Below are 23,612 nucleotides of genomic sequence, written 5' to 3'. Positions count from 1 at the left end.
GACGTAGGTTTCCAGAGCCCGAGTTGCTACGGCTCTGGCATAAGCTAGTGGCTACAGCTCCAATTCGACCCCTAGTCTGGGAACCTCCATATGCTGCAGGTGAGGGCCTAGAAAAGACCAAAAAAAAAAAAAAAAAAAAAAAGGGTAGCTACTGATGGAGAGGCTTAAATGTCAGGGGCCAGGGCCAATTCTAGAGTCTGTGGCAAGGAAGAGTCAGGGAGGATTTATTTTATCTTATTTTATGTTATTTCTTTCTTTTTAGGGTCGCACCTGTGGCAAATGGAAATTCCCAGGCTAGGGGTCGAATCGGAGCTTGAGCTACATCACAGCCACAGCAACACCAGATCCCCGGGGGCCACTGGGTGAGGCCAGGGATCGAACCCGCATCCTCATGGATACTGGTCGTTTCCGCTGTGCTACAAGGGGAACTCCTCCATCTCCAGGGTCTTGACAGATCCCCCAAACAGTGGTTCTAACCCTGGCTGGCTGGAGGCTCCATTAACTGAGGCCCCGTCTGAGACCACTAAATTCAGCATCTCTGGAGATGAGGACCTGCCACAGGTAGCGTTTTAAGTTGCCCAGACAGCTCTGATGTGCAGCCAGTTCAGAACTGGGAGCCTCCAGGGACCCAGTTTGAAAACTACACGGCAGCTAAGGGAGCGCCAGGATCCCTTCCAGGCTGGCCCTTGGACTGAGACTTGGGGTTGGTTAGTGACAGGCCTCTCTCTTCCTGTCCCATCTCCCATCCCCCAAACCCAGATGCCTGCTCGCCAGGGGACCAAACAGCAGCATTTCTCCAGCACACAATCCTGTTGGGGATTCGGACAGGCTCGTCTTTGTGTGGAGGCCTTTGCAGAGCGTTTTCGAGGTTTCTCAGCACCCCTGGTCTAGACTCGCTAAATGCCAGTAGCACCCCCTCCATCAAAACAACCAAAAATGTCTCCAGATGTTCCCGAATGTGGCCTTGGTGCAAAATCCCCCCCACTGGGGAACCAGTGTGCTCCGCGAGCGCCCCCCTCCCCCCTGCCCGCCCTCTGCGCCCTCCCCAGCTGCAGATAGAGGCCAGGCAGCGGTGGAGGCCATTTGACAGCAGATTTAGTTGGGCCTGGCAGGAGGGAGGCCTCCGTGGGAGGCCAAGGCTTCACAATGTTAAATGGCAGGGTAGCATGCCAGCAGGCTGACTGATGTGGTCTCACGCTAGGGGAAGGGAGTTTTCCAGAACACTCATTCCCGGATTCCCAATCAGTCACAGGAGGGCCAAGAGAAGCTTCTGGGGCAGACAGCCCCCGCTTTCCGGGAACGGGCAGAAGGGGGTGTGGGAGTGGTGGTGTGCACGGAGGGGATTCTTTCCTTCTGTAGATATTTTCCTGGCACGGGCACTGCCCCTGTGCGATTGGTTGAGGGCTGGAGGCGAGGCACTCTCCAGCTGTGGGTGCCTGGGTCCCTGGAGGCCATCTGAAGCTGGGATCTTGGGAACGTCCGGGTATCAGGGTCTGGAAGACTGAACCGCTGGGGCTGGAACTAAGGGGCTAGATGTTTCTTCCCCACGAGACAAGTGGACTCTGTGGGCACATGTGCCTTAGAACCAGAGGCTAGGGTCTGTCCTCGTCTTCACAGCTCACTTTTTGCTTGGAAGTGTCTGTACCTGAGAGATGAGAGTGTGGGAGCCCTGGGAAGGGAAGGGGAGGGCCGGGGGCGGGGAGGAAGGATGGGGGGGGGGAGCAAAAGGGATGGGTTGGAGGCGATGAGGCTCTTTCTGACCCTTATCCCCCAACTCACTCCACTGAGAGGCTCAGAAACCCCAGAAGCAGGACGGTTCCCGAGACAGAGAGGAGCAGAATCCTGGCTTCCCAAAGATCGTGACTTCCTGCAGGGAACCCGGGAGGCAGTGCATGATCCTGGGGACCACATGCATTGAAGCTGGGGGAGCCCAAGAGCTCAGAGATCAGGGTGGGGTGCTGCCAGGGGTGGGAGTAAGGACCTGGGAAGCAGCGCTTTCGGGGCCAGCAGTGCACCTCGAAGCCCTCGCAAGTGGAGCAGTTGTACAGGGTGGTGCTGCCCCCTGCAGGAGACAGCGGGACCAGCGCTGGGTGGGGAGGCCTGGGCTCCACCCTTCCAGAGTCCCACACTTCCTCCCTCCTTTGGGGCCCCCCCGCCGCAGGCCCCTTGCCGGAGCTACCCCTTCCCCTTCCTACTCACGACAGGCGGGAGCGCAGAGAGCTGAAATGAGAGGCAAGGAGAGTGGGGGTCGATAAACTCAGCCACACACTCCTTTGCCCGGGTTCCTAGGCACCCCTCGATCCCTCCCTGCATCTGTACCTTCCCTGTTGTACTCCGGAAGCTTGGTCTTTTGAAGCCACCGCCAATATGCAGGGAGTGGGGAGAGAGACCCTTTGATCTCTGGGGAGGCAGGGAGCAGCTATAGTGCCCAGGGCCTCCGCAGGAGCGGTTCCCCCAGCGTCTCCCCATCACAGTCTCCACCTGCCTCCCCAGCCCCCTCCTCCGGGGCCAATCCAGGTCCCTAGGTTGAGCCTTCTCCCTTGACCTCACCCACAACCCTCAGGACTCTGTGGGTCTTCTCCGTGACTTTGTTCATGGACGTGTCATCTGTGGAGATGAGAGGGACGGGGGATTCGCTCAGCAGCCCAGAAGAAACTTCTGGGGCCCTTCCTGACTTTTTCCCAGAGTCCCAGGAAGCTCTCCCAGGGGGAGTGGCCAGTGCGTCCAGAAAAGGCTGTGGACGGAGGAGGAGGTAGCTGTGGCACAGCTGGGAAGCCAGCTGGGTGCTGCCCCCCTTGGGGCACAGGGGTGACTATTGCTGGACCCGTCCCTGGATGTCTGATCTTACCTAAGGCAAAGGCCGGAAAGTTCCAGGAAGCCTCACAGTCCTTCCACTGGGCCTCCATCTGGCTGCAAAGCTGATGCAGGCGGCCGGACAAGCCGTGATCTGGGAGGCGGCAGAAGATGCAGGCCTCGGCAGCCGCCAGGAAAATCCCACCCAGTACCAGCATCCACATGGGGCCCAAGGAGGAGAACCGGAGGGGTGCTGGCCTCACCTAGGCTGGGAAGGCCTTGGAATGCTCTGTGACCCTGGTTACAGCCCTTTGCCTGGAGGTTCTAGAGTGTTCCGGGACAGTTGGAAGTTCTGGAGCATCCCAGAACAATGCCACTGCTCCATCCCTGGCGGGGGTAAACCTGGGGCCCAAGGAACTGGGCACCAGAAGATACCTCTAGTAGGAGATGGGCAGAGAAAGCAGGGCTTCTGCTGTACCCCCAACCTGGCCCTCAGCAGCCTTTACAAGTTCGCGGTTCTAAAAGCAATTTTATTTGTCTTCTTGTAAATCGTGACCAGTGATAAATAGCAAGCGACTCCCCCAGTGAAGAAGTCGTTTGTGAGTATCCCATCCCCCAGGGACCCAGAAATCCCATCCTTTTCCATAGCCTCCCCCACTCTCTCAAACTCCTCTGTTCATCTCTCTGCCCTGGACAGCCTTGGGCCTTCCCCAGCTATCTCCTAGCAACAGGCTCATGGTTGCCCTAGCAACCGAGAGTTCTATACAGGGCTCCAAGGCCCGGCTGAGCCCCAGTGACTTCTCTCACTTCTCAGCAGCAGAGCCTAGTGACTCAAGGCCCGGCAGGCTCCTCCTGCCGACGTGGTGATGTGAGACACATGTGTGCACGCACACCTGTGATTAAACTAATTCTCAGTCTGCTTCCACCCATGGTGCTGGCACACCTGGTGCCAGAACAGTTGCCAGGCAACCCCGAACAAGCCTGCACATGAAGAGCCCGCAGAAAGACCAGCACACAGACACCATCTCCAGCAACACAGATGGGAGCCAGGAGGTGAGGGCCCCACACATCATCTGACCCACTGGCTGGCAGGCACGTACACATGCCTGAAGCGAAGGAAGACAGGCCAGGACCCAAGAACGTGCTCCCGCCTCCCCCCTGGGCAGCCCCACCATCAATATGGGGTCTTTTAAGATGGGAAGGATGCTCCAGCCCCACAGTTAATGGGGATTCTCCTAGCTCCCTTGTGGCCACCTAGGGTGGGGCGTAGCCTTTCTGTCTCCCTCAGTGGTGGCTTGGGACATGGCAAAGGATCTCCCTTCCCGTGTGTCGGAGTGTCCTGGCCTCTCCTTGGTCAGGCCAGGCCAGGCCAGGCCACCAGCTCCAGGAGAAGTCACAGTCTAGGAGACCACATTAAAGCAATCCAAAGACCCTCTTTCCCCAAACCCTGAGGGTCCCTCCACAGGTCTGATAAGCCCAGCCCTGCAAGAGAAGTGTCTCCACCTTTCCAGACCCTGAATACCGAGCTCCAAGCAAGGAAACACTGGAGGTCCCCAGGCTCAGAGGAGAAACAGCCAAGGGAAGCTTCCCTACCCCTCCCAGGATTAGCATCAGTCCAGACCCTCTGGTCTTGTGGGCTCTGGTTTGGGGATTGCTGCCCATATCTGGGCTCCAGTCAGGTGCAGTGGGACTCCTGACTCTCACAGCTCCCCAAGCAGAGCCAGGAAGAGGCCTCAGGAGAGCCTTCATCCCTTTTGGCACCCCCTTCTTTTTCCCCTTCCCCCCCGCCCCGGTCAAACGGAGGGCAGCGTTCCCAGTTCAGTTCTTAGTGCCGAACGAAGCGCAGAGATCGGGAGTTGAGCAGATCTTCGGGGTCAGGGAAGACGGAGTCGAGACGGAAGCCGTGCTCCAGGGCCACCCGCAGCACCTCCTCCAGGAAGCTCGGGGTGCCCACCACCTCCCGTGGCTCTCCTGGCCCCCCAGTCCACAGGGGCTGCAGCCCCAGTCTCTGGTACTCCACTTCCGGGAGTTCCGAGGGGCGGGGGGCCCACTCCAGACGAAAGTGTGGGCCTCCCTCCGCCCTGTCGTCATTGGCCACACCAAATCGGGCCCGCATGGCACCCAGACACTCGGGGTCGGTGCAGAAGAGGTTGGCCCGGAAGGTGTCCACCTGGACAGAGCTCAGCTCATAGTGGTGCGGGCCCCGGCGAGCGGAGAAGTGCACCAGGCGGGGGCTGCTTTCTACATCTGCGTGGAGCAGGGCGGCTGTGGGTGCCGGGGTCCCCCGAGATGCCTCTAGTTCCCGCAAGGCATCCAGGAGAGGCCGGATCTGGTAAAAGTCAGCCTCTGCCCGGAGAAGCGCCGTCTCCCCATATCCACGGGGCAAGTCCAGGCGGCCCAGCCGCAGAAAGTTGAGGATGTGCCGGAAGGCCTTGCCATCTCGGTCGATGAAGTAGTGGCCACCTCCCTGGGGACTGAGGTTGGGGGTCATGGGGGTACCGGCCCTAAACATGGCCCCCAGCATGGAGTCTGGGAATCGAGTCAGCGTCTCCAAAGTGGTGGAATATAGCGTGCCCCCCACATTCAGGGTCACAGGGCCCCCAAAGGCGGGGGGCGGAGAGGGCACAGGAGGAGGGGAAATTTTGAGGAGTACTGGGGACACCGAAAGAGAAGAAAAGGCGGAACTTCCTGGGTGTGTGCAGAACTGGGGCGTAAAGTTCAGGCAGTCTCTGGGTCGGAGGCACAAATTGGAGTACAAGGCAGCAAGATGTGGGGCTCACTCCAGCTACTGTGGTGGGGGAGGGTTCTGGGCACAGAAATTCCGGAAAGATTGGGAGAACGGATAAAAACAGCAGAGGGAAGCCAGAGAGGGACGAGAGATTTAGGTCCGATTCCGGGGGTCAGCGATTCCTCTATGTGGTCTTCAGACAGTGGGTTTCCGAAATCCAACCAGCAGGTGACGGTGGCGAGCACAAGGCCGACTCTTTGAAGGGTCAGGTTTCTGAGCTCTGGGGCAGAGCGCTGTCGCTCCGGGCGAGTCGATGCAGAGCTCCGGGAGCCAGTCGGAGGCCGGGCCTGGCCTGGCTCCGGCGCGGGTTCCAGGAGATGGAGGAGGGGCTGACCGGAGCCGACACCGGAGGCTCCTCTGTGTCCGCTGGGGAGCGAGGATGCACGCTCAGTCCGAGCTGGCAGTGTCCAAGGACTCCGATGGAAGCAGCCGGGAGTCTCGAGACCGGGCGCCGCCGCCTTCCCCCAGTGTCGTCGCAGCCGCTGAAGTCCTCTCCGCCCCCAGGAAGTGGCCTAAGGGCAGCGGCCGGGGGCCCTTTAAGAGGCAGCCCCGCCCCCTGGGCGCCCCGCCCCCCGCCCCCGCCGGGCGAGCGCGGCTTGGGTGGTGGTGGGAGCCGAGAGCGGCGAACCGGAGAGACGGGGCGGACGGGCTGGCTAGGCGGACGCTAGCGGGGGTGGGGTCCTGCGGGTGACTCAGGCGCGTCGTTCCGGATGTGGCTGCGACGGCCCCGCCGGCCCCCAGGTGTGCTAGACCTCACGTCTGCATCTAGGCTGGAGCCGGCCCCTCCTATCTCGCCGCTCCGGAAACCGAAGCCTGGCCGTCGGGGGCTGGGGACCAGTTCCTTCCCAGTCGCTCCGCAGGGAATTCCCGAGGGGGCGGGTGCTGAGCCGCCGCATTCCAGGGATGCCTCCGGGCCTGGGCCGGGGTGGCCTGAGCCAGCCTCGCCATCCCAGCCATATGCCAGCACCCCCAAGGGAAGGCCGGGCCCAGCCCACGCGAGCGGCTTCTCCCCACCCGGATGGGTCTGGCCACGTCGCCTGAGCCTACGTGCCCCGCGCGACTCTCAGACTGAGGCCGAAGCTCCCTCTTCTTGTTCCCCTTGTTCGCCCCTCCGCCCCTCGTGTGACTCAAGCTCGCAAACTCCCAGCCGCTCCTGCACCCCAAGAGACGCAACGCCCAACTCCTTGCCAGCCTGAAGGGGCTGCCCAGTAAATGAACTTTGAAGAGCAAGGCACAGAGGATTTAATGGCGAAGGGGCGGAGGGGAGGAGTAGCCGGTGCGGGGCCCTCGACGGTCTGAGATCATAGCGTGTGGAGGTCATGACTGCGCCGCCTCAGCTTCTCGGGGTCGTCAGATGCCATGAGGGAGAAGTCTCGGAAGATGTCGAGATACGTCTCATCTCCTGAGGGGAGGGAGGAAGGGCTGGGACGCCGGGTGGCTGGGCGCTAGCACTGAAGCGCACAATGGGGACAGCCCGGCCTGGTAAGAGCACGCGCTTCCAGCGTGGGTGGAGGGGACATCTGCGCTGTCAGGGCAGCGCCCTCGCCTATTCTTTGCTCTGTTTCAAGGACCTGGCGCGTAGGATGTGCCCCATCCATATCTGTTGACTAAATAATGTAATTAACCAAAGAAGCTGAGCACAGGGGGTTGGGGACAGGTCACCAGCGACCAGAAGCCCAGAGTTACAGTGTCGTGTGGGGGCGGGGATGGGGGGGTACTTTACCAGCCTGGCCCTGGGCCGCATCGGCCTCTCTCATCTTTGCCAGTCGGAGCCTGTAGGGAAGGGAATTAAGGATGAATGACATTCTCTTAACAACCTACCCCCCCAACTTCCTATCTTTTGAGTTGGGAGTTTCATTCATCTGTTTTGTTGAAAAGATGCCTAACGACAATATTAACGAACGTTGCCTCTCTCAGAATAAAGTCCCCTTCCTCGGACCCTGCCCTCCCTCCTTCTCCAAGCCTCAGTCCATCCCTGGAGCATCCTTTCTCTGCCTGGTCCAGGAGCTGGCCCCGCCCCTCCCGGGCCCCGCCCGGCAGGCGGGGGTCTCCGCCTCAGCCCCGCCTCCAGGGGAGGGTGCAAGCACGAGCCCCGCCTCTCCAGGCGTCCTCACAGAGTGACGATGTCAGCGTTGGCTTTTTCCACGGCGATGGTCAGGGGGTCTCTGCCTTCAGAGTCTCGAGCTCCCAGATCAGCCCCACGTTTCAGGAACAGGCAGGCCAGCCTGGACGAGACGGCCACATTCAGCCAGCGCCTCGCCCCGTCTGGGGCCTTCCCCGCCCCAAGGCCGTCCGTCATCCTTGCCCCCCCTACCCGGTGTGGCCAAGAATGGTTGCGTGGTGAAGCGGGCCCCGGCCCTGGTTGTCCGCTTGGTTCACACTTGCCCCGTTCTGGAGGAGAAACTCACAGGCCAGAAGAGAATTCTGCAGAGAGAAGCAGAGAGGGGCATTTTGAGAGGCACATGTGAGCATCGGTTAGAGTGGGGTCCGTTCAGAGGCCGGGGATGGGAAGGGCAGGCTCTGCTCTAGCTCTTTACGTGTGTTCGTCCATTAGATTCATGGAAGGACTTCATGAGCTATGTTATCTTCATTTTACAGATGAGGAAGCTGAGCCACAGGGAGGTTCCTAACTGCAAATGGTAGGAGTCTGGATTCAAACTCGGGTTTGTCGGCCTCCAAATCTCACACTCTTTGCAACCAGTCTCTATTGGTTATAGCCCCTATGGGATGGCAAGAGGGGCAGGGGCGGGGACCAGGGTCAGGCGGAGGGGAGGGGAGGAGGGGTGGGGAGGTGGGCGAGACTCTCACAGCAGCTGTGGCCTGGATCAGCGGGGTGGCATTCTCCTGACTCGCGTTGACCCAGTTGACATCGGCTCCGTGGGCGAGGGCATCAGCCATGGTGGGAAGGGACGGAGGATGCCCAGCAGCTCGAAAGAGCAGGGCCCCAGGGTGCAGGCTGCCCAGGTCCTCAGAGGGTGGCTCTGTGAGGGGAACCAGCCTTGAATCTGGGAAGAAAGCCCTCAGCAGTCCCCGAATGCTGTCATAGGACAGGTCACTTCTCAACTCTGGGGAGGCCTTCTGGGCTGGAGGTTGTGGCGGGAGGTGACAGGGGTGTGTGTGAGTGTTTGTGGGCAGGTCCCCTGGGGTGCACGGGAGAGACAGCCTCCTTCCCCTCTTCCTGTCCAACCACCCTGACCGGCTGGGATGTCCGGGGAGCTGACGGCCGGCCTCGGCTCTCCGGCTCCCTCTGTTCCCGCTAATCCCACACCCTCCTCCCAGCTTTCTCCTGACTCGACACCCTGCACAGCCCTCCCTGCCTACGCCCAGCCCCCCCAGCCCCCCCCCCTCGGTGCTTCTCATTCTCCACAGTAATCCCTGAAACGCTTGCCTGGTAAAACCAGGGCTGCTGTGGGCCTCCCCACCCCTGTTCTCAGGCGGAAGGCCTGGGCCTCAGCCTGTGCGTCCCAGCTCGCCAAGCACACAGCAGGCGCTCGCTGACTGCCCAGCCCAACCACCCCTATACCTGGCTTGGATCTGAAGCTCCCCGGCCGGGGCCTGATGTTCCCCGGCTTTGGGGGCACGGGGGGCTGCCCTCTTGGGGGCCCCCGGCCACCTCTTCGCCCCCGAATCTCAGGAAGCTTGGTCAGGAACTTCTTCTCCACGTATTTGGCGTGAATCCAGGCCTCCTTCTCTTGCCTGTCAGGGAAGGAGTGGGGGGAGAAGGGGACAGTGTCCCCTCCTCCCATCCCAGGCCCTCCCCCCGCCCCCCACCGCAGGAGGGCACCCCAGCCGCTACCCCAGCCTCACCGGGAGCAGCTGGGCCCGGGCTTCTTCACTGCCATGGCCTCCACGCGGGCCTCGTAGATCTGGTTCATGACCACGTTGCCCAGCTCGCACATGAGCTTCAGGCGGTCCAGGCGGAGGCCGAGACAGACAGACAGAGAGGGTGCGGGTGAGCGCCTGCAGCCCTGCCCTCGGGCCGCCCCCCCTCGCCCACGACCCTCAGTCACCTTCACGAGTTCCGGCTCCCACGAGTCAAGGGTCAGAGACCGGACTTTGGAGAAATGAACCCCAAGGCTCCTGAAGGGCCAGGGAGGAAGTCAGGCCCTCTGTGGGGCAGCAGCCGGGGAGCTGCCGCTGCTGCTCCTGAGACGACTGGGGGGCCAGGTCCTGCGTGGGGGCCTTGACCTGGATCCGCAGGATCCCGCCCGCTTGCCATTCCCTTTCCTCTTACCCTCTCCAGCCGTCTCCCACGCTCCAGGCACTCTGGCCTGGACACCTCTTTCCACGCCACCTCCCCTCCCCTCCTCCCACCAGGCTGGCGTGGGTGATGGCCTTAGAGACTTGCTAGGTCCTCACAATATGTCCTCTCTCTGCTTTTTCCTGGCTCCCCCGCCCTCAGCATCCCAGACCCTATACCTCCCCCAGTCAGGCCAATACACTCCTCTCCGTGTCCCCTGCCCTGGCCAGACCGGGACACCGCAGCCTGCGCCTGCCTGGGTCCGCCTTGTTCCCTAGAGGCTCAGCCCAGGTGTGTGCCCCGTGACAGGCAGAATCTGAGAGAGGAAGCCTTGGCCGGGGGTGGGGACGGGAGCCCTGCCATGGGCGCTCTCTTTTCCCCACCCCCGCCCCATTGCCACCAGAAGGAGTAGGGGCCGATTCTCGAGCCTTGGGGAGTGACCTGTGGATGCCAGAGCACTGGATGCAGAGGGTGACGCCGAGGTTGATGCTGGCCCACTCGGGGGCTGGCTCCCGGCAGTCGCAGCACTGGGCATTGCCGTCCACGCTCTGCACCTGTGCTGCCACGTGGCTGACCCCACCAGGCTCCCTTCCCCTGGCCATCCCGCCACAGCCCAGGGTGGCAGCAGAGCCCGCAGCCAGATGTCCTGAGCTCTGGGGGAGACAAGGGAGGAAAGAGTGGCCCTGAGGCCTCGGGGAAGGGCCAGCGCATCTCCCCGGAGCAGCTTGGCCCTGTCCCCCCAGGTACCTGGCCCGGACCCCGGGGGCTGTCATCAAGGCGAGCCTGGCTGAAGGCCGTCGCGATGCTGCTCTGCACAGCGCTGACCCACAGCTGCAGGAGGCGCTCTGAGTCAGCCTGCAGGAGGCAGGACCTGGGCAGGAGGGGAGCCAGAGGGCAGGGAGGGGTCTCAGGCTTGGGAAGCCAGGTGGCCGGCCAGGCAGGCTGGCATTCAGCTGGTAGTCAGCTGGTCCCAGTCCTATTGAAAGGCCTCTGCACCAGGGAACAATAGCCTTTTAAATATCCCCCATTGCCCTGGACCCAGGTGCCCCCCGCCCCCATCAAGCCACCAAAGGGTGAATGCCTGGAGCGGCTTCAGGGACCTCCAAGACCCTGCTAAGATGGAAATGCATCAGCTCTGGCTCCGGGGACCAGCACTCACTTGCTGGGGGACACGACCTCAAAGCAGAACCTCCTCTCTGAGTCGGGACAGAGCTTCACTGTGCAGAGACGAAGGTCATCCACCACCACGGTCACAGGGTCCTGGCAGGGGAGGGAGGTCAGGGGGCAGAGTCCAGCCAGCCAGGGCAGGGCCGAGTTCCCCGGGGCCTAGGCATCCAGGACCCGAGCCCTACCCACCTTGTACTTCTTCTGATAAACCAGTTGGTTGCTCTGAATCGTGAACCAGCGTCTGGAGGAGGTGGAAACAGAGTTACAGACACGGGCGGTATCAGGATGGGGCTGGTGACAGGGACAACAGAGAGGCGGTGCTCTCAGCCCCACCGGGATCTTGCTGAGAGGAGAGAGACCCCGGGCTGACTGTCCCGAGAGATGGAGGAGGGTGGACAGGGGCGCGGACCAGGACATCTTAGGGGTGCTGTTCACGTCTCGGGTGACCCAGATCTGCTGTATTTACGAGGCCAGCTTTCCAGCAGATGGCAGTCAAATGTGTTTACTAATCAGATAAGTCTATTGCTCCAATTTTGAGCAAATAGAAGTATCTTGGAGAAGGGGCTTGTTTCCTAATTTGCTCAAAGCTCCCAGACGGGCTGGCAGTGGCCCTGGCACAGGGAGGGGTTGGATCGGAGGAGATCACCAGCCGGCTCTGCACCTGCCAGGGCGCCCCGCTTCCCTCAGTGGAGACAAGTCCTTCCAGGAGCCAACGAGGCCCTGTCATGATTCACAGCTCCATCAGCTCCGACCTCACCTCCGACCTCACTTCCTCCTCCCTCCCTCTGTCCACACCCACGGTCTCTTCTCTGTTCTTCAAACGGCTCCAGGTTCCTCCAGGCCTTGGCGCTGCTAGTTCCTCCTGCTGCCCAGAACATTCTCCCCCAGAAACCCTTCCAGTCTTCACTCAGAAGTCACCTTTTCACGAGGCCCTATCCTGACCCCCTTCTTCACAATTTTTTTTTTTTTTTTTTTTTTTGGCCATGCCCATGGCATGGGGAAGTTCCTGGGCCAGGGATCGAACCCAAGCCACAGCAGTGACTTGAGCTGTTGTGCTGACAATGCTGGATCCTTAACCTGGTAAACCAAGAGGAAACTCCTGACCACAGGAGTTTTAATTTGTTTAAGATTATGACTCGTCCCCAGCTCTCCCCAAGGCTCGCCTTATTTTTCCTCTATGGCACGCTTACCTTCTAAGATAACGTATAACATACTTAATTATTCTATTATTGCCTGTCTTTGCCGAAGCAATGTAAACTCTCTGAAGGCAGGCGGGTTGTCTTTCTTTTGGTTTTTAGGGCCGCACCCACGGCATATGGAGGTTCCCAGGCTAGGGGTCACATCATCACATCAGAGCTGCAGCTGCTGGCAACACAGGATCCAAGCCACGTCTGCCACCTGCACCATTGCTGACAGCAATGCCGGATCCTTAACCCACTGAGCGAGGCCAGGGATCGAACCTGTGTCCTCATGGATCCTAGTCGGATTCGTTAACCTTTGAGCCACAAAGGGAACTTTCTTTCTGGGGGGGTGCACACCTGTAGCATGTGTAAGTTCCCCGGGTCAGGGATCAAACCCATGCCGCAGCAGTGACCTGAGCCACTACAGTGCAAATGCCAGATCCTTAACGCACTGTTGTCTGTTTTTTTTCTGCTGCATTTAACACACGATAACCACTCAGAAACAACTTAACCCATGGATGTGGCCGACTGGGGTGTCTGCTCCTCACCTGCTCCAGGTCTTAAATGCATTGCTGGCCCGTTTGAAGAGATGTCCCTCCATGACCAGGCCACCAGGCCCCTCCTTTAGGCTTGGCTCTGGCTCCTCCCCTCCCAGCTCCTGGGGGCACAAGAGGGTCAGAGGGCACCTGCAACGGGCAGAGACCAGGGCCCAGGCCCGTCTGCCTCCGGCCTGCAGCCACAGCCCTCACCTTCTGTTTCAGCAGCACGTGTCTCTGCTCCATGTCCCTCTTCTCTCGAGCTGAATTCAAGACCAGCCGGTGCAACTGGGCACAGGAGGGGCATCTCAGACGGCCCCGGCCTCCCCCAGCAAGGCCAGGAGAGTCATCTCAGAGCCCCTCCCTCCCACCCTCCTCCCCCTGTCTGCTCCCTGGGCCACTACCTGGCCACCCAGCTCCTTGCGATATTGGGCCAGGCGGCTCAGCTCCTCGTGGCCCTGCTGGAAGTGGGTGGCCTGGGCCTCTACCAGACGCAGCACCTGGGGGACAAAGTGAGCAGGGGGCAGACCCCTCTCTTTCCCTCTTCCCTGCAGCTCTCGTCAGCAGGCTCCTTCCCATCGTGCCCTCGCCACCCCTGCAACTCACAAACTCCATGATGTCGAACTTCCTCTTGTCCTCAATGACATTGATCTAAGCGCCAAGAGACCTCGGGTCAGTCTCGGACCCCGCCAGCTCCCACTGCACACCAGGGACTCCCCAGCCTCGGGGTGACTGAGGCCCTGCCACCCCAGGACAGCTTGGGGCAGGCACCTGCAGGGCATAGTCCAGCGCCCGGCCCCGGTAGCCGGCTCGGGCAACCTTCAAAGCAGCCCCTGCCTCTTCTGCCTCTTGGGCCCGCCGCCTGGGGACCTCTGCATTGTGGGCAAGAGCAGCCTCCAGGCTCTCGGCGCCCCGCCAGAAATCCCGACGAGCCTCTCGGAAGCCGCGGAGGCCTCTGCGGGTCAGAGGAAGACATAGACCTGCCCTTGCACCCCCCCCTACCCCCCCCCACCCCCCCACCCCCCCCCGCCACAGAGAAGGCCCCGGGGCTCGCTCAGAGCCTGCTGCTAGCCTGGGGACAGCCAGAACACCAAGGGCATCCCAGGGAGGGGGGAGACAATCAGGCCATCAGAACCCCCCAGGCTCATAACTCCTTCTTCATTCGGGGAGGCCCCTGGTGCCATGGGAAGAGGGCTGGAGGGCCGGTTTCCCTCCCAACTCACTCCTTGACCAGGGTTTGGATCTGCTGCTGCAGGGTTTGGTGAGTGGTGTCGAGAAGCTCCTGAGGGGAAACAGAAGGTGGCAGGTGGGGGTCAGGACTGCAGACGACCCCGCAATCCCCGCAGCCCCACCTGCCCCCCACCCCTGCCTACCGCGTGGCTGTCCAGCTTGTGGCTCAGGCTCTGAGTGAATTTGTCCAGGCACTCCTAGGCAAGAAGAGGCACAGAGAGAGTACCAGGCATGGTGGCAGCCCTAGACCCAGCCTGCTCTGGCTGGGGACCTGCAGAGGCCGGCCCAAGCCTCCCTTTCCAAGGCCTTCCCCCTCACGGCATCCCAGCCCCTGCCCCAGCCCGGTTCGGACCCTGCACATACCGCCATCATGGGCTCTGGGGGACCCAGGTGAGCCAGGTCACAGATGCCAACAATGAAGGCGCGGCTGGCCGCGAGGTAGTGGCGCCCGCTTTCCAGGAGGCCGTTACCCAGCTTGAGGAGCTAGGAAGCAACCAAGCCAACAGGGAGTCGTGCCTTCTGCCACCGAGAGCCAGTGACACCCCGACCCCCGTCCTGCTCCCTCTCCCCTCTCCCAGGGCTGTGCCTCTCCTTCCCCACGGCACCTGCACTTCTCTGTGGCCCAATTTCGATGTGCTTTCTCATTTCTATCTCTTTGTTCCCAGCCGTCTGCGCTTGGAACAGAATTCCTCCCAGCCTTGTCACCAAAGCCAGGGTTGGCGTCACCTCCAAAGTGTATTTCTCTACTCACTTCTACGCATGTCTCCCTGCCCTACGCCAACTGCTGGGATCTAGAGTTCTCCAGAAACTGCATTCTCAAGCCATCGGCTGGCTCACAGATCAGTGCTCTACTGGTTCATAGTCTATGGTTTTACTGTCTGGAGGTGTCTAGTCTGTGCTTGTTGAATGTTCCCTCATAAATTTTTTTTTTTTTTTTAGGGCTGCACCCATGGCACATAGAGGTTCCCTGGCCAGGGGTTGAATTGGAGCTGCAGCTGCCAGCATACCCCACAGCTACAGCAACAGGGGAGCTGAGCCATGTCTGCAACCTACACCACAGCTCAAGCAACACCGTATCCTTAACCCACTGAGGGAGGCCAGGGATCGAACCCGCATCCTCATGGATACTAGTCGAGTTTGTTTCCGCTGAGCCACAAGGGGAAACTCCGATTCCTCATTACAAACAAGGAGGCTTGGTAAACAAGGGAACAAGTGGAGTTCCCTGGAGGCCTCGTGGTTAAGGACCCAGCATCATCCCTGCTATGGCAGTGGGTTTGATGCCTGGCCTAGGAATTTCCACATGTCACAGGCACGGCCAAAAAACAAGGGGACAAGTGACTGGCCCAAAGAGGATCTCTGGCAGAGCCAGGTGACTGACCCAGAAGCCAAAGCGAGGGTGTCTGACCCCTGGCTCTTGTTACCTGCAGAAACGGCATTGCTTTTGAGGTGACACCATTGGCTGTAGCCTAGGCATCATGCCTGGGATTGGGTAAGTGTCTGTGGAGCTTGTCAGCTCAGCCAGGGAACAGGAGATCAGCAGAAGGCTCTATGAGGAAACCCCGGGCAGCAGGGGCTCAGGGAACGTGGGCTACATTGGCGCTCGTGGAACTTTGGTGGAGCTGACCTTTTAGGATGAGTCAGGGAAACAGAGCGCGACCTGAGGGTGGCTGGCAGGGTCAGTCATGGTCGGGAAGCTGACCATGATCAAATCTCATCAGATGTCACCCTCGGGTGTCCATGACCACAGACAAGCAGCCAGATGCTCACGACTCCATGACAAGGAGCTGGGGGACTGAGGGTCCAGTTTTTCCCTTACCCACCGCCCCCCTTCCCAGAAACCTGACAAAGGAACTTTCATAAGACGGAACCAACTGGGACCACCCTGGAGCAAACGCTACTGGACAACGCAAAAGGGAATGAACTGTTCATACATGAACAACTGATAATGAGCTGCTGCTATTATTGATACGTAACACCTTGAATAAACTTCAAGGCCATTATTCCGAGTGGGGAGAAAAAAAAGCCCATCTTGAGAGGTCCCCTACTGTATGATTCCACTTATAGAGCCATCTAGAAAAGACAAAAGTCTAGAGATAGAAAACAGATGAGTGGTTGTCATGGATTCGAGGAGGAGGCAGGGAGGGTCTCATTACAAAGGACAGCACAAAAGACTTCCTCGGTGGTGACAGGAGTTTTCTATCTTGAATGGGATGCTGGTTATAAGAATCTATACATGTGAGAAAGTGACAGTGAAGTACACGCAAAGATTTTTTTTTTAAGGGCTATAGGCAAAACAGGTAAAACCCAAGTCAGGTTGGTGGACTGTTCACTGAATCATGCCCATCTCAGGCGCCTGCTTTGGGAGTGTGCTCCAGGTATGGAAGATGCTGCCACTGGGGGAGGCCAGAGATTCGTACACAGGACCTCTCCGTGCCATCTTTGCAACTTTTTACATGCATACAAGTAATTAAAAACAAAACACGTAATTAAAAAAATATGGAGTGCCCATTGTGGTGCCACGGTAACCCAACTGGTATCCATGAGGATGCTGGCTCGATCCCTGGCCTTGCTCAGTGGGTCAAGGATCTGTCGTTGCCGTGATCCATACCCAGCCCTCAAAAGCAAAAAAAAAAAGAAAAGAAAAAGAAACAAATAGGAGTTCCCGTCATGGTGCAGTGGTTAACGAATCCAACTAGGAACCATGAGGTTGCGGGTTCGATTCGTGTCCTTGCTCAGTGGGTTAAGGATCAGGTGTTGCCGTGAGCTGTGGTGTAGGTCACAGACACAGCTCAGATCTGGAGTTGCTGTGGCTCTGTGGTAGGTCGGCAGCTACAGCTCCGATTAGACCCCTACCCTGGGAACCTCCATATGCCTCAGGAGCAGCCCTAGAAAAGGCAAAAAAGAAAAAAAAGACCAAAAAAAAAAACCCCAAATAAAAATAAAAATATGTATAGGCGTTCTCTTGTGGCCACTGGGTTAAGGTTTCATGCTGTGCCTGTAGCAGCTTGGGGTGGCTGCTGTAGTGGAGGTTGGATCCCTGGCCCAGTATGCCACAGGCACAGCCAAAAAAATCGAATAAATAAAAATATATATATTAATTGGCTACCTACTAAATTTTAGGCACTGGGGATTAAGCACAAACAAAACATAAAAGTCTCTCATGACACTTATGTTCTAGTCGGGAAAGGACGAGAAAAAATCGGCAAGCAGGACAGACAGCTTCCCACCCTTGAGCTGGGGGAGTGAGACCCTCAACTTGCTTCTAACCAGTGCAATAAAGCACAGCGAAGGTGACGGCACTCTAACGGCCGGTGTGATGGCTTCGCTCCTGTGACCACAGCCTGCCATCAGTGGTCCAGCACCCCCAAGAGAGGCTCGCCCGCTGGCCTTGAAGAAGCAAGCTGCTCCCAAGTAAACTGCCTGTGGACGGGGCGCCGTGGCAGGGAGCCGTGGGTGGCCTCTAGGAGGTGAGGCTTCAATCTCAGCAAGGAACTCAACTCTGCCAAGAATCATGTGACCTCAGAAGAAAAGCCTGAGCTTCGATGAGACTCCGTAGCCTCCGTCCACACCTTGGCTGCAGCCCGTGAGATGCTGAGCAGGGGACCCGCTAAGCCCGGCGGGCCTCCTGATCCACAGGCCCACTGTGATAACGTCAGGGCCTCAAGTCACCGAATGTATAATTTGTCATATGGCGATAGGAAATGAATACAGCCAGTACACATGTCAGCAGTCAGACCGAGATAAACGCCATGGAGGAAACAGAACCAAGTACGGGGGATGAGAGTGCGCTGTTTATCAAGAGTCGCCAAGAAGCCCTTGTGTCTCGTGTTTGTGTTTTACTACTTCACTTCCCATAGTCAGTCTGTGGGCTCCCCGAGGGCAGACACAGACTTCTTTGCCCTGAGGCGCCCAGGGTCCCGCATCACCAGGGCTCACAGGTGACCAGGTAAATCCACAGGTGAGTCTTGTTTTCCAAGATTCCGAGCTCCTTAAGGGCACAGAACCACTTTGGCTTCTCTGAAGCCCCCAGATATGGATCTCCCCTGGTGAGCGTCTGTATCCTGGGTGTCATTCTGGGTCTGCAGGCGTCTCCCGGGGCCCACCCGTCTCATCTTAACCACCCCCCCAGGTCGCCTCTCTGCGTCAGGATCACCTTTTCCAGCCGGGTCTCCAATTCGGACACTTCGGCTTCCACCAGCTCGACAGAGGCTCTGGGAAAAGGAGGGACGGGTCACCGGAACAGAGCCAGGGGCCCTGTGGTTTGTCGCCGCAGCACCCCCCACCGCCTGCCCCGGCAGGGTGGGGGCTTGGGGTTCCGGGGCGGAGGGTACAGACGAAGAGGCCGGTGGGGTTAAGAACTGCCCACCCGCCCTCTCTGGCTCACGCTGCTCTGCACGGTGTGGGAGCCACTGCGGCCCAGGCCGGAGCAGGAAGGGTAGAAGGAGGGTGGATGTGGCGAGGGCAGGAAGTTGCTAACCGCCCAGAGCAGGTGCTGGGGGAGGGGCAGGGGTCCCAGAGAGAGGGTGGGGGGAATGCCAGTTCTGGGGGTGAGAGGGGATGGCGGGGGCGGCGGGGGGGGCCCTTCACACTTGCAGTAGGGGGTGAGCATCAGAGCCCCGGACTTGAGAGAGCCGAGGTACCGCTTTGGCCCCGCAAGCTCCATCTTGTCTCTTTTGTGACTTACTCCCTGGAAGGACATCTGACTTGGGGAAGGTGGTGCGGGTATGTTGGGGGGATGTCAGACCACCCCCCTCCAGCCCTCCAGCCCTTGGCCCACTTACCGGAAGCGGGGGGAGTCCTTAAGACACTCCTCGAAGTCCAGCTTGACCGTCATCTCAGCTTGACCACTCCGGGGCCAGAGGGCCCTGGGGCCAGGAGGGTGGGGATGCAGGTGGCCGCACTCCCTGCGCCCGGAGGGCGGTGTTGAGGGAGGGGGAGGGGGTCCCCTCCTGGGTAGAGCCTGAGGGCGCGACCCTTTCCCAAAGTGGAAGGGGTATCCTAGGAGGAGCCCTCACCCTACACTTCCAGGCAGCGCTGGGAGGGGCAGAGGCGGGGCCTGGGCCACGGAGAAGGGCCGGAGATCAGAGAAGCCACAGCCCCGCCCTAGACACTGGTGCAGTCACCTTCCTACCGGGGCCCTGGCCTCCGGGCTTCAGGCTCCATCGGCGGTTGAAGTGTGGGGGTTAGGTTCAAATCCCGGTGGTGTGACCCTGGGCAAGCTCCCCGATTCCTCCGGTTCCTCATCCGAAGGATGGAGATGGCCACTCCTCCCTCCTCCAGGGCTGCTGCAAGAATTCAAGATGCTACCGGTGTGTGACTGGCTGAGTCACACCAGACTCTGTCATTCCCCCTGCAGCTGGGTCTTCCGAGACTCCTGGGTGCCTGCAGAGTCTGGTCCCCCAGATCGCTCCCAGCCTCCCGCTCTGCCCTGCCTGCTCGTGGTTTCCTGGGTGGGAACTTCCCCCTCTGCCCCCCTCTCCACCGTGACGCCTCTGGTCCAGCCTGGGCCGCCAATTCACAGCACGCAGACTCCTGCTCTTCTTCTCTTTATTGTCCACCTGACCGAGGTGGCGATGGCAGTGGAAGGCTGGCCCCTGCCCACCCCTAGCTGGCTACGTTTTCCATTGCCTGGTTTCCTCCTCCTGAGTCCATCGAAGCCGCAGGGTTTCATCTGGAGGGAGACGGGGCCGAGTGAGTGACTTTCTTGCTGCAGGCGGGAGACGTGGCCCCTGTGATCCTCAGATGCCCTAGAACCTAGCCTCTCAGCCCCGTGCCCCTGCCCATGCTCACGTCTGTGCTGGTCCTGGCTTGGGAGGTTTGGGTAGCGTCCAGCATCCCTCTCTGAGCCTTCTGCGCTTTGCCAGTTCAGCCCCTTGGACACCAGCCACTGACACCAGCCAGACATTGCTTGGGACCCGCTGTCTTTGAAGGGCGGGGCAGGACCTGGAGCGGGTGGGCCGCAGAGAGGACTCAGGCAGGAGGTGTGGGGGCAGCGGTGGTGCCAGGCTAGAGGGGGCCCCACTCCTCTGAGCCCCCGTGGGCCCTCCCTATGCCGCACGGACCTCGCCCACAAGGACGTTTAAAGCCTCTCTCATCACCTGTTGCCGATGAACCGGCCCGAGAGGAGCAGGGGTTGGGGGGTGGGAGCTTGCCAAGAGCCAGGCCTGGTAAGATGGTGGCCTGGTGCCCTCACCAGGCTTCACTGGTGTCACTGTCACCTTCACGGAGTTCTCGGGGGCCCTGTGATCCTGAGGGGGGCTTCTCTTGTGGTCCAGCAGGCGGACCTCAGTGCCCACAGGACTCTCAATCACCCAGTTTAAGTTGGCGGAGCCTGGAAGCATCACAGGATCAGGGCGGGGGCACCCATGGGTCCTCGGCCCTCCCGCTCCTGGGCTGTCCCGGCCCGGCTCTCACTGGACTGCTGCTCATCTTCCGTGTCCTCCTCCAGCTCAGGGTGGGGAGAACACCTGAGGTACCTCCCTTTCCTGTAATACTCCTTGCGCTGCAGCTCCATCTCCTTCTCCGTGACGGGGGTGGCTGACACTTGGGACTGACTTCTGAAGGCAGGGGAATCCGAGGAGTCCCTCAAATCAATCTGACTCTTACGGCCACCTAGGGAATGCAGGCCGCCAGGGTCCCCTGTGACGACCAGTGCCCCCAGCACAGGGGAGAAGCTCAAGCCCCAGGTTCTCACCTCCTCCCATTTTAGAAAATCATCAGTGACCACCCCTCCCCCCCCCGCCCCGTTTCCTTGGGTTCTCTGTTCCCCCTCCCCAGCCAGCCTTCCTTGGGGACCATCCTGATGGGGACCCCAACCCAGCTGCCCTCTGTCTTCCCTGGGGTCAGCTTCCAGCACAGCTTTCCTGTGGCAGCAGGGCCCTGGGGTGATGCCCACTGGGAAACACAGGCTATGGAGGAGAAGGTTCTGGAGAACAATTCCTTTAAGGCCCTGGGGCCCCAGCAGAGCTAACCTTTGGCTTCTAGGATGTGGTTCCTGGCCACCAGGCCAATCTCATCTTTGACTCCTCTGGTCAGTCCTCCTGCCCCACTTCTCTCCGCAGGCCTGAGCTCTGGGTCCAGCATCACACCTCGACTGGCACTGCTCACACCGAGGCCACCCACGTGGCTGCCCTTGTTAGGATCCAAGGGCAGGTTTTTCTGAGCCTTGAGGTACTTTCCTTCATTGTAATGGGCCTTGCGGCGCTTTTCAAAATCGCTGGGTTCTGCGGGCCAGGGTCACAGCTTGGCTTGCTTTCCTGCCAGGCTCTCGATGAAGGCTCCCTCCACCTCCCCCTTCGACTCAGCCCCTGCCCTGCATCTCACGTGTCTTGGAAAAGTTGTCTGAAGAGCCGAAGCTTTTGTGATCACTGTACAGAAGGACCTTGGGGCAGAAATCATCCATTGTTGCTAACCTGAAGGGGAGGGAGACCAGTTGGGGGCACAGAAGGGAGAGAACAAGGTGGGGGGGGGCAGGTGGTAGATGGGACGAAGCTGGCTGACTTCCTGACCTCAGCCTGGACAAGTCCTGATCCAAACTGTAGGACCTCCCATTTGGCGGGGGGGGGGGGGGGGGGGCAAGAGCAGATCTGGCACTGACCCGAGTTCGGGGGTGGAGGGAGGAAGAGGCCCCACGTTCCAAAGGAGCTCTGGCAGGACTCTCACCTCTCTGCCAGCTCCTCAGGAGTCATTGCGTAGGAGGTCCCCGCCAGCAGGTCCTCTTCGCTGTCCTGCAGTCTGCAGAGAAGGGAGGAAGCAGTCCCTGAGGCCCCTCTGCCTCCCCGTGCCTTTGACTAGGGAAGGGAGTCTGGGTTGAAGGGCTGGGGCTGAGGACTCTGCACCTGTGGTAGGGGGTGCTGGGCTCATCCACCTTCATAAATCCATAGTCCTTGTCAGCAGGGTGGTAGGTGGCCAGGATATTCATTTCATCCCAGTGCTGAGACTTTCTCCTTGGGGTGAAGGAAGGTCACAAAAAAAGGAGGAGGAGACCTTCTAGGGACCTCCACCTCTGCACAGCCCTCCCTCTTCTTTCTGTCATTCAAAACTTTCTCTTGTCCTCCCTAGTTCCAGAGGTATCGGAAGCTGGGGATGGGGTCAAACCTGAGGATAATCGTACTATGCAGTCAGGGTTTATGCAGTACCTGCCACTCCCTCAAAGGCTAGGAACCTCAGATTGTCCACCCATTTACCCACATCTACTCTCATTTCCAGTTCTTGGGACTCCGCCCCTTCTCTCTGCAGACTCTGCCTGCTCTAGTGTCTGGAATCTCTTCCTCCCTGGCTCCTTACCTCTCTGCCCTGGGGGATTTGTGCATCATGATGGAGCTGCTGTTTTTTAGGATGCTTCGGGGCCGGTCCTCACAGGGTTTGTCGGGGTGCGTGCAAGTTGACCCAGGGCGCGGAATGGATCCTGAGTTGTACATCCCAGGTCCCCCCGACCCCAGGTTGGATGTCCCCGATACACTGGTTCCAGGAAAGGGGGGACTAAACCCGCCAGGGTGTGTACCCGACCCATGGCTGTGGCCCGCGACCTCCCCAGGGTGCTGGTGGAGCCCGGAGTCGAGGACTGCTGTCCCCCCAGGATGCGCGGGGGGCCCAGAACCGTGAACCATGATTACTCCGGGGGGCAGCCCGGCGCCTCCTTCGACTCCTCCGATGCCTCCTAGCGCGTCCCTGGTTGCCCCTCCAGGGGATGCTCCCTTGAGGCTGCCAGCAGCCCCCAGAGATTCCTGCTTCTCCATGGCCCCACTAGGGGGCCACCCTCAGCCACCCCGCCCCGCCTCCCTGCTCCACATAGCCCCGCCCCTAGCCCCGCCCCCACCGCGGCGGGAGCGGGCCCCTTGGGCGGGGCCCAGGCCCCTCCCCCCCCGCGCGCCTGGGAGCTGCGGGGGGCGGAGTCAAAACTATCTCGGGACCTCAGGCTGAGAGCTTCGCTACGTGCCCCTCCCTTTCTGTTCCACCCTAAAACCTTTCTTTGTCTCCGGGATTTGTTCCCGCCCTTCTCCCTCATCACCGCCCTCATCCGAATTAACCAATCATAGCCAGGGGTCCTGGTCATGGGGCGAGAAACCTAATTGTGATGTCACAGCCCTCCAACCTTAGCTTGAGCTTTGGGAGAGTTGAGCTGGGGGCTTAAATAGCTTTGGTGGGGAGGGTCTTCAGGAACCGTCAGGGCCACTGCTTTAAACTGCCTGCCGGGATTCCTTTGGACTCTACTCCTGGATTAAAAAAAAAAAAAAAAAAAGAAATCTAAGTTTGGGAGTTCCCCTTGTGGCACAGAGGAAATGAAACCGGCCTAGGATCCATGAGGACACCCGTTCGATCCCTGGCCTCGCTCAGTGGGCTAAGGGTCCGGCATTGCCATGAGCTGTGGTGTAGGTCACAGAGGCGGCTCCGATCCCCTGCTGCTGTGGTTGTGGTGCAGGGCGGCAGCTGCAGCTCTGATTGGACCCGGAGCCTAGTCCGGGAACTTCCATGTGCCTCAGGTGCCGGCCCTAAAGAGCAAAAAAATAAAATCTAAGTTTAGTTGGACTGGGTTCAAGATGGGTTCGACTAGAAACACCTGCGAGCCTTTTATCCCTCAAAAGCCGGCCCGCTCTGCCGCTCACAAGAGTTGTGATACAAAGCGGAGAAACCGCGACACTGTCGGGAGACACATCCGGTCTCAGGGCGTGGATGGC

General features: G+C 59.8%; 4 protein-coding genes and 1 long non-coding RNA gene across 13 annotated transcripts; 1 reads left to right on the top strand and 4 right to left on the bottom strand.

Moving 5' to 3' along the window:
- Window positions 1-1,078: 1,078 nt before the first annotated feature.
- TMEM95 (transmembrane protein 95) lies at window positions 1,079-3,522 on the bottom strand. Of its 3 annotated transcripts, none has more exons than XM_084985945.1 (7): window positions 3,057-3,522; window positions 2,849-2,947; window positions 2,551-2,607; window positions 2,320-2,400; window positions 1,982-2,086; window positions 1,780-1,867; window positions 1,079-1,645 (listed from the first exon to the last, which is right to left on the bottom strand). In XM_084985945.1, the coding sequence occupies exons 2-7, from the start codon at window positions 2,904-2,906 to the stop codon at window positions 1,612-1,614; spliced, it is 423 nt and encodes a 140-aa protein (XP_084842071.1). In that variant the 5' UTR covers window positions 2,907-2,947; window positions 3,057-3,522; the 3' UTR covers window positions 1,079-1,611. The 3 variants fall into 3 exon arrangements, with proteins under 3 accessions (XP_084842071.1, XP_084842069.1, XP_084842070.1); XM_084985944.1 differs by adding an exon at window positions 2,200-2,220 and having other exon boundaries at window positions 1,485-1,645; window positions 1,982-2,062; window positions 2,849-3,150; XM_084985943.1 differs by having other exon boundaries at window positions 1,780-2,086.
- Window positions 3,305-6,090, bottom strand: KCTD11 (potassium channel tetramerization domain containing 11). The gene has a single exon (NM_001436096.1). The coding sequence runs from the start codon at window positions 5,432-5,434 to the stop codon at window positions 4,619-4,621; it is 816 nt and encodes a 271-aa protein (NP_001423025.1). The 5' UTR covers window positions 5,435-6,090; the 3' UTR covers window positions 3,305-4,618.
- ACAP1 (ArfGAP with coiled-coil, ankyrin repeat and PH domains 1) lies at window positions 3,306-19,289 on the bottom strand. 4 transcript variants are annotated; one of them, XM_084985882.1, is made up of 23 exons: window positions 19,059-19,289; window positions 18,717-18,839; window positions 18,089-18,146; window positions 14,299-14,418; window positions 14,079-14,132; window positions 13,929-13,987; window positions 13,477-13,660; window positions 13,312-13,356; window positions 13,110-13,205; window positions 12,919-12,993; window positions 12,718-12,827; window positions 11,178-11,229; window positions 10,981-11,081; window positions 10,569-10,692; window positions 10,263-10,474; window positions 9,592-9,661; window positions 9,389-9,483; window positions 9,105-9,277; window positions 8,390-8,562; window positions 7,896-8,005; window positions 7,696-7,806; window positions 7,305-7,354; window positions 3,306-6,983 (listed from the first exon to the last, which is right to left on the bottom strand). In XM_084985882.1, the coding sequence occupies exons 2-23, from the start codon at window positions 18,767-18,769 to the stop codon at window positions 6,883-6,885; spliced, it is 2,226 nt and encodes a 741-aa protein (XP_084842008.1). In that variant the 5' UTR covers window positions 18,770-18,839; window positions 19,059-19,289; the 3' UTR covers window positions 3,306-6,882. The 4 variants fall into 4 exon arrangements, with proteins under 4 accessions (XP_084842008.1, XP_084842007.1, XP_084842010.1 ...); XM_084985881.1 differs by having other exon boundaries at window positions 19,067-19,238; XM_084985884.1 differs by having other exon boundaries at window positions 18,717-18,800; window positions 19,067-19,230.
- LOC146398377 (uncharacterized) lies at window positions 7,911-10,995 on the top strand. Its single transcript, XR_014821793.1, has 3 exons — window positions 7,911-8,045; window positions 8,180-8,220; window positions 10,864-10,995. It is a non-coding gene; the product is annotated as an uncharacterized LOC146398377 (long non-coding RNA).
- A 176-nt stretch (window positions 19,290-19,465) lies between the features above and the next one.
- On the bottom strand, window positions 19,466-22,905 carry LOC146398376 (uncharacterized). Of its 4 annotated transcripts, none has more exons than XR_014821761.1 (9): window positions 22,222-22,905; window positions 21,774-21,881; window positions 21,598-21,669; window positions 21,259-21,347; window positions 20,907-21,158; window positions 20,350-20,547; window positions 20,034-20,266; window positions 19,726-19,878; window positions 19,466-19,606 (listed from the first exon to the last, which is right to left on the bottom strand). XR_014821761.1 is itself a non-coding variant. In XM_084985910.1 (9 exons), the coding sequence occupies exons 1-9, from the start codon at window positions 22,671-22,673 to the stop codon at window positions 19,548-19,550; spliced, it is 1,521 nt and encodes a 506-aa protein (XP_084842036.1). In that variant the 5' UTR covers window positions 22,674-22,905; the 3' UTR covers window positions 19,466-19,547. The 4 variants fall into 4 exon arrangements, 2 of the variants coding, with proteins under 2 accessions (XP_084842036.1, XP_084842037.1); XR_014821762.1 differs by having other exon boundaries at window positions 20,154-20,266; XM_084985910.1 differs by having other exon boundaries at window positions 20,129-20,266.
- Between the last annotated feature and the right edge of the window lie 707 nt (window positions 22,906-23,612).

Source organism: Sus scrofa, chromosome 12 (assembly GCF_054392235.1).
Source record: "Sus scrofa isolate SSC_HxYL_T2T_F1_AM1 chromosome 12, Sscrofa_HxYL_maternal_Yorkshire_Landrace_v2.0, whole genome shotgun sequence".
Classification (NCBI taxonomy): domain Eukaryota; kingdom Metazoa; phylum Chordata; class Mammalia; order Artiodactyla; family Suidae; genus Sus; species Sus scrofa.
This window is presented reverse-complemented; position numbering and strand designations above follow the sequence as displayed.

Bases quoted from the DNA above. Each gene is read 5' to 3' on its own strand.
- LOC146398376 (XM_084985910.1), bottom strand. From the start codon at position 22,673: ATGGAGAAGCAGGAATCTCTGGGGGCTGCTGGCAGCCTCAAGGGAGCA. The intron at 21,670-21,773 runs GTGCAGAGTCCT...CCTTCTCTGCAG, and splicing joins CCCAGCACCCCCTACCACAG to ACTGCAGGACAGCGAAGAGG. The intron at 20,548-20,906 runs GTTAGCTCTGCT...TGCATTCCCTAG, and splicing joins CCACATCCTAGAAGCCAAAG to GTGGCCGTAAGAGTCAGATT.
- ACAP1 (XM_084985881.1), bottom strand. From the start codon at position 19,179: ATGAGGAACCGGAGGAATCGGGGAGCTTGCCCAGGGTCACACCACCGG. The intron at 13,661-13,928 runs GTGAGTTGGGAG...TCTGACCCGCAG, and splicing joins ATCCAAACCCTGGTCAAGGA to AGGCCTCCGCGGCTTCCGAG. The intron at 7,355-7,695 runs GTGAGGACGCCT...CCTTCCCTACAG, and splicing joins AACGCTGACATCGTCACTCT to GCTCCGACTGGCAAAGATGA.
- TMEM95 (XM_084985943.1), bottom strand. From the start codon at position 2,906: ATGGAGGCCCAGTGGAAGGACTGTGAGGCTTCCTGGAACTTTCCGGCC. The intron at 2,401-2,550 runs GTGAGGTCAAGG...CTGCCTCCCCAG, and splicing joins CAGAGTCCTGAGGGTTGTGG to AGATCAAAGGGTCTCTCTCC. The intron at 1,646-1,779 runs GTGAGTTGGGGG...CTCATCTCTCAG, and splicing joins TTTCTGAGCCTCTCAGTGGA to GTACAGACACTTCCAAGCAA.